The sequence below is a fragment of the Sander vitreus genome, chromosome 2 (assembly GCF_031162955.1).
Source record: "Sander vitreus isolate 19-12246 chromosome 2, sanVit1, whole genome shotgun sequence".
NCBI classification, from domain to species: domain Eukaryota; kingdom Metazoa; phylum Chordata; class Actinopteri; order Perciformes; family Percidae; genus Sander; species Sander vitreus.
In genome coordinates, this window is record NC_135856.1 from 17,110,300 (window position 1) to 17,118,311 (window position 8,012).

At 42.3% G+C, this 8,012-nt stretch overlaps 1 protein-coding gene across 1 annotated transcript; it reads left to right on the plus strand.

Annotated features, from left to right (window-relative positions):
• Positions 1-1,405: 1,405 nt before the first annotated feature.
• On the plus strand, positions 1,406-6,470 carry dand5 (DAN domain family, member 5). Its single transcript, XM_078271149.1, has 4 exons — positions 1,406-1,882; positions 2,178-2,464; positions 6,172-6,277; positions 6,396-6,470. Exons 1-4 carry the CDS (start codon positions 1,406-1,408, stop codon positions 6,468-6,470), a joined length of 945 nt encoding a protein of 314 aa, XP_078127275.1.
• The last annotated feature ends 1,542 nt before the right edge of the window (positions 6,471-8,012 follow it).

Consider the following 8,012-nt stretch of genomic DNA (forward strand, 5'->3'; position numbering starts at 1 on the left):
GAAATTTTTTTTTTTTTTAAATGTAGTCCTTAGTTCATTGAGAACAGTAATAGTGAGAGAGCACTGTGGTTGGCAGGGGAGACAATACTTTGTAAACTCTGCCCTCTTGTGGAAAACATTTATTCTGCAGTGCTAGAGTCTTCCTACATTAATACTAAAATCCACCTCACACATTTATTCTTGCATCCATAATGTTAAGTGGTGGATGGGAAAGATGGATGTGGAGAAGAGGCAAGGAGGGGGAAAAAGTGCCTCTTAACAACAAGGTCTCTATGAGAAAGTCAAACACCCTTCCAATCATAACATTGTCAGCCAGTCGGCCTTCAGCAGCCAGTGTGTGATCAGGTCACGGGTGACAGAGCACACTGAAGTCTAATGGTGTAATGATGGGACGTCAAGGGAGAGGCTGTGGAGATGCTTGTGGGAATAAACGGACAGGAGACGGCTTGTTTACACAGAGAACATAAACTCATTATTGCTTTACAGCCAAAGGTAACCGTAACACCTGCTGAATAAGCAGGTGTTTTTTTTTTATTGTTGACTAGACAACAACTACAGCAATCTTCCTAAAGTTATGGCCTGGGACAAAATATAGTTTGAGTTTAGTAAAATGTTCATTCTCTACATCAAGTTTGCTGTTTGTATGAAAAGAAGCAAGCAAGTTGGGTATCTATAAAATTCATTTTGTGCTTTTTTTTTGAGCACATTCCACTTTTTAATGACTTCAAATATTCTGTTATTAGTATGCAGGATGGAAAAGAAATCAAAATATGCTGGTTGCTTGTGGCATGAATGAATATAATGGCATATAATTGCCTTCACAGTCACTGGATCCCAATCATTTGATAATGTGACAAATGGGAGATTTTCCAGTGATATGTTAGGCAGCGTTCTCCACCACCATCATCAAAACATCAAATAAGAAAATATATTTTGGAAGAATTGTGTTCACACCTCATGTAGCACAGGGATACTGCGATTTAATCCTTTTTATAAATAAATAAAATTCATAGCAAAAAATAATCTACATCCATGGAATCAGGTTAGTTTGAACCTCAAGGATATACGACCATGTTTTTTTTTTTTACGATCACCTTGAAACCGAAATCCTCTCAGTCTGGCATACACCCACGACCTGGAGTTTTAAGCTTGGTGTGATGTCTGGTCTGGTGTGGGAATTGCGACACCTTCTTTGCGTTAAAACACAGGTGAGAATTGGCAGCCACTTATATAAAAGACTCCCTCCATCACACTGGCAGAAGCACTGACAGCAAGGTTACCATTTGGAACCTTGGACCACCATACAAAGATTTTTTTTAATTTAACTTTAGCTATTTCTTTAGTCAGTTTTTTAAAAGGATTTGCCTAATTTCCATTCTGAGAACCATCCCTTTTTGTGTCAAAAATGGCTTTCACTATCAGCCTTGTCATTTTGTCTAGTTGGACAGCTGTAGCTTTTACATTTCCTCACAATACTTTTGACAACATTATCAAAGGTTCAAGAGTCGAATTTGAATCATCTGGCAGCGGACCGGATGAACCTGTCCGGGGAATAGTGAAGGTTGTGCAGCTGGACCCTCGTGCCCTGGCCCACTCAGGGTTCTTCAGAGGGGAGCTGACCCCCAGAAGTGTCCCCTCCCTCAGCTCCAGATTGTCCTTCCCTGCTTTCTTGTCTCATGGGCGTCCAGGTCTGGCCGCCAGGACCCCAGTGAGTCCACTACACCACCTGCACCCTAAAAGCCCCACTGCGATGGAACTAAGGAAGAGGCAAGGCCTGCAGATGTGGCAGAGAGCCATAAATAAAGGAGAGAAAATGAGCACGTCCCTGCCAGTAAACCTGAAGGACACTAAACAGACGTGCACTGCTGTACCTTTCACTCAGGTAAGAGGCAAAGTTTTTTTTTTTTTCATTTACCAGAATTTTATTTCCTTTCTCTGCCAAATAGATGTCTGTGCAACGAATGAAGAAGAGCGTTAAAATGAGCTGGATGAAATATTTATTTTTCAGTGACAATAAGAGAAATGTCTGTTCCCTCATAAAGCTGATTATGGCTCTGGTGGAGGATTAACTGTGATGGTGTGGAGTTACATAAATGCATAGCGTTGATTTTTACACCCTCAGAGGTAAATTTACATGATTAAATATTTCCTAATCTTGCCCCTCCCTGTCCTCCCAGCGTGTGACAACAGACGGATGCAGCACTGTAACAGTGCACAACAAGCTGTGTTTCGGCCAGTGCAGCTCCCTGTTTGTCCCATCTGAAGGGGAGTTTGCCGGGCTGGGTACTGGGACAGGGGCCCTCCACCACCGGACCCCCTGCTCCCGCTGCGCCCCATCCAAAGCTCACACTGTGGTTGTGCCCCTGCACTGTGGAGCCAAGGTCCGGGAGAAGCGAGTGATGGTGGTGGAGGAGTGCAAATGTGAGACGGGCGGAGAGGAAAAGAGTGCCATGGCTGCACACCCGTAACTGTTACAACTTGTGTGATAATTATTTAGACATTTGTAATGAATATTTACATATGTATTTGTAGCTTTTCATTTATGAGTCTGAATGTGTTATTCTGAGTAAAATATTCTGGTGGTTTATTCCACCACTGATTGATGACAAAATGACCAATATTTTGGTCATGCACTTTCCTGTTGCAACAGATGAAGCTGTCCACACTGGACTTGTGTTACTGTTCAGAAAATCTGTTTAGATTACTCTAAACTGAAATATTGTGATCTGTAATATTGTGATTAAAATGTCCTATTTGTCGACATTCTTTTTGCCTGGTATTGCTAATTAGTTTTCTGCCAACACTAGTTAGATTTACAAGTGCAATTTAGTTTGCATGCAAAGCTCAAGTAAAAACATGATGAGCATTTGTTGTTTATTTCCACCCACTCTCGTATTCAAGCGCTCAAGTGTCGGCTCCTATATTTTATTAAAATGCTGTGTTCCACCAACTTTTAGCACATAGCACTTACATCTGAAAGCCCCAAACTAGAGAGAAAACGAGCTATTGAGCACGAGTACTTAGCAGTAAGCAAACATAATTGTTTAAGCATGAACCCCTGAATTATGTATAGGAACCACCTATTCTCATGCCCATTCTCTTTTCAGTGTAGTTGTGGGAATTTGAACATCATTCACCACAGATGCACTTGAGTGAGTGGGCATGTGTGATTATGTGCGTATGTGCTTTTTTTTCAGTTAGGGCCCATAAAACCTATTATTCATTTATATCCTGGCACCTGGGCCTGGTAAAGTGAACTCATCCCACACATGCCTACATACATTCCCAGAGGAGCATAAAGAAGGGGGCTCTTTACGATGCCTTGGCATGCTGTCAAAATGACTGTTTAGATGGCCATTTGCATTCACGTAGGCTTTCTGAAATAGTGAAAGCGTTCATTGCACAATGGGGGTGCATTGAGTCCCTTGGATTCCATTAGCATGTGATTAACATCTTGGGTTGATGACTATATTTTCAGAGATTGATGGGACAAATATTTGCCCAGGTCTTTACTATGAGGAATTAGGGGGCACTTTTAATCAGGCATTGTTTTTTCAAAATCAGCAGAAGGTGGAGAGGATGAGAGGTTCATACAGCTGTGCTGACTGATCCAATTCTGCTTTCTCAACTCTCAGCCCTCATAGTAAAGAAGGTTGTTTGTAAAAAGCCAGAATCTGCGTAATTAATAACTATAACCTGTACTCTGTTCAGTCATCCATCTCTGTCGTTATACAATGGTGCATTTACTATCAGTAATAATCTACCCACTGTGCTGTTGTGTGTGTAATGATGCTGGTAAAGGGAGAGTCATGATCTCACTATCTATTCTTTCCAAACTCTGTACCACTCTTCTTTCAATCTTTTGTCTTTTTTTTTTCAACAAAATAAAAAGAAAAAAAAGAAAATGGGCATAGTGAAGGAGGAGAAGGGGGGGGGGGGGTTGTTGATTGAACAAACAAGGTGCATAAGAGAGTGCACCACTTAGCAAGACAGATGTCAGCCCCCTTTGCATTGTGGGATCCGGCGGAGCACTCCTGCGTCATTAAGGATGGCCTGGTTCCCATGGCGAGGGGAAAGGAAGGAGCGAAAGGAGGCGGGCCCGCTGCCAAGTTCAGCGCCTCGGGGATCAGATCAGCGTCACGGGGCGCTAAGTGGCCTAGTTAGCGCTTTAAAACGCACAATGAGCTGCCTGCTCTTTCGCTCTGTGTGTAGGCCTTTTAACTGTCAGACATGGAAATGGTTGGGAGGTGTGTGTGGTAGAGAAGGGGAGCTCAAGCGATATCAGTTCAATCAAGGTGTATCAAGGGGAAATTGAATTATAGAGGGAGGATTTGAGGCCTTTGCACGCGTACTTAGAAGTTTTATTTTGAAAAATGTTTCTTTCAACTGGCAGATATAGTTAATTAACCGAGTGAGGTGTGGTTATTTGCGCCTAATGGTAATTGGCTTGAAAACAAATATTCCCAGATTAGACTATTTTGATGCTGTACACCTTTTACCTCTGACTTCCTATGTGTCCTTCTGTATGTAAAGCTGTGGCTAAGTAGACCAAACAGTGCTAAGCTAACTAACTAGCTGAATAGTGCTGGAAGAGGAATGTCCACCAGATTTCCCCTCAGCTGCTTGGGGCTGTGCTGGAGCTAGACCATTATGGTACATTGGTCCAGACTGGACTGCGGATCAGGCTCCTAGATCTGGCATCAGCAAGTGAGAGCGAACAGGGGTCCATCATGCACTCTCAGGAAAGAAATTGGGATGGTGACAGGGTACACCAGGAGAAATGTGATGACCTGTTAAGTCACAGACCAGACGGAGTCTTCTCACCTAAATCCCACCAGTGCAGGTTTAGTGCTGTAGGTGTTAGGCACTAGGTGCGGGAGTGTCTGGACCACGGCTAACATCTACCTCCCCACTGATACGCTGGTACATACTCGCTCTGTGGTGTTAGTCTGGACCAGCTGGTCAGAGTTGGCTCTGCAGGAGATTGTGCCCCGGGCTAAGCCTGCCAGCCTACTGCCATTCTGCCTGGCTGCCAGCCCGCCTGCCAGGCTGTCTGTTGGGTGCTGAGGAGGACACAGAAAGGTGTAGCCTGCGGATCTGGACAACATCAAAGTTTGTCATTGGATAAAATGCTACAGTGGTTTTAGTATCTGGTACTACTACTACTACTACTACTACTAATTATACTACTAAAAGTACCACAACTAATGTTTAGAATAAAATAGATATATAGATTAATATTGAAGTGGGTTTCTTTAAACGTTTAAGTCTTTTTAGAGGGAAGTTTGCACTAAAAAGACTTAAGCTTTAGAAGATACCCACTTGATTTGATTTTCAATGAAAGCATGTTAGACAGGAATCTTTTAATTGTCAGAATGAACGGGAGGAATGATTACAGAAAGCAAACAATGCTTTAATGTACATATGTGAGTATTGTTTTAAGACCGACTTGAATAGGATTATGATGGGATTTCTTTTTTGGGTCACTATGATACCCTTTTACCTATTTTATATGCTTTCTGAGAAGAATAAAGGCCTATATCAGTTTTTGATTCAAATTTTCTTATTTTCTAATATATGGTGATGGTCTTGATGTGTTGTATTTTTCTATATGTTCTTTTATCAATAAACCAAATCAGAAAAGCAAGCTTAATGTACTGGTATATAGTATTTATACGTTTATAAGTTTTTTTTTGGGGGGTGTTATATTACCCACCGGCATGCATATAATAAATGTATATATGATAAGGGTGGGGGAAAAAATCGATAGAGCATAGTATCACAATATTTTCTGTGGCAATACCTTATCGATACACAGACGCCAAGTATTGATTCATTATTATATATTTGTCGGTCAATTTGTCTGCTTGACAATCCTATTTTGCAGCAATAAAATTTAAGTGAGATTAACAAACAGAGAGAAAATCTTTTTACATAAAACAGATGTTGACAAAGTTTCCTTTTGGGGACATAATTTGAAATTGGGAAAAATTTGGAAAAAAGGTAATAAATTGCAATATATCGCAATAATATCGTATCAGCATCGTGACGCTATTGTACCATGAGACTTCTGGTGATTCCCACCCCTAATATATGATAATACGTATTTGTGTGTTAGTGGATTTGTTTGCATTGTGCATCTGGCTGTGCTTGTACTGATTGTGACCTCAGTGTGGCAGCATTAGCGTATAGTGTTGAGCTGTCAGTCAACCCTCTGCTGGAGTGTGATGATGATAGCAATGTTGCTGTGGCAGGTGCGGTCCTGCATACCATGCAGGTGATGTCTCTCATGCTCACTTAGCTAATGACTCCAATTAAAGTAATTAAGAGCTGGCACGGTGAAACTTGCTCTCCCGCCTGCTGCCAACCCATCCATTCCCCTTCCCCTTCACCAGAACACATCAGCGCCCACCTCGTACCACTACGTGCCATCATCCATCGCGCTGCCCCGCTCTCCTGCCCTCCCTTAATCTTTCTCTCATGGGCATCTCACCCTCTGCTTCATGCTTCAACCGTCCTGTGTGCCTCTGCTCCTGCTGAGGCCTTTAAAAGAAACATGAAGCCTAAAATCAGTTAAACGCTCCACTCCAGAAGCACTTAAGAGACCCTCAGCTCAACTTATTGTCACAGAGACAGCTACGGAAGGGAGAGAGCGCAGGCCGGGTCCGGCAGGAGAAAGAGGGGAGTTAAAGAGGGAGATCGAGGGGATGCAAGCCAGGTCCTAACGAGGGGAGAGATAATTGTTTTGTTTTGTTAGGGGCCCTTCTTCAGCGTGGAGGGAGTTGAAATGACACGCCACACATGGTTTTTGGATGAAGTGGGCAAATGGAGGGGAGGGATGCAGGCTTGATGCAAGAGTGGTGAAAGAGTAGGCGAGAGAGGAGGGGGCTGCAGCACAGAAAAGGCGTTCATACATAGCTAAAAAAATAAAATAAAAAAAAAGGCTCCAAAAAGCTGCAACCACAAAGCAACATTGGAAGTTTTTCTTTTTACACTGACAGATTCACAAGCTCCCATGAAACTTTAATTATGATCACGCACGTTGTTGTCTCCCACTCACAGAACCTCGAGAAGATTTCAATGACAAAATACACATTAATCACAGAGAAGTTAAATATCACAGTCCACAAATTCCAACAGTGGGAAAGATCACACTGGGCCAAGCTGGAGACACAACTTTGGCTACCGGGCCTGGTCAGATTTATCAAAATGTATGAAACGGCAAACGTATGAATCTCTGGTGTCTTGGTGTTCTTTCAGAACTTGGATTCACAGACTGATAGTGGATGTGCCTGGATTTGTAGTTGGCGTGGCAGCGCAAATACTTTACCAGAATCTCATCACATTTTCTGTGAGAAAAAGACTTTGATGTGAACCCTGGGTTTACCTCCCTCTGTTATCTTCATGTGTCTATCTACTCATCCATTGCCCCCCTCTCTATAACACTTGAAAAGCTGATGTAAAAAGTGTAGTTATGGCTTGTTATAAAACATGAAATATGTGTAAAAATAACCGTAAAACCTTTTTTTGCAGAATAAGCTGCATTTATTTTCTGCCTCTCACATAGTGACATTCAAGAAAGCAGACGTCTTGTGAAAACCACCATCATCGAAATTACATCTGAGCACACTTTGGTAATCTGGCGACTAAAAGCATCAAGCAAATTATCCTGGCGGACTGTCTCTTTGAGCCAGGCCTACGAATCACCTCCAGAAGCCTGTCACCACTTCCATGAAGATAAATGGTATCATTACACAGCCTCCAACATGCATTAGCTGATCTGAAATCCACTTTCTGCTCAAAAGTGGGAATGGCTATGGATTACACTCAGTCATCAGATAACACTGACAGAATGTGCGACAAACATTGCTAACTCATTTTGTTACGGAGCTCATCAGGACGTTGCGGCGGGCATTTCAAAACAAAACAGTTTGTTTATGTCCTCATCTTGAATTATGGTAATGAAGTCCGTTCTGTCGGTTAATAGGATCAATACCAACACAGACACAATT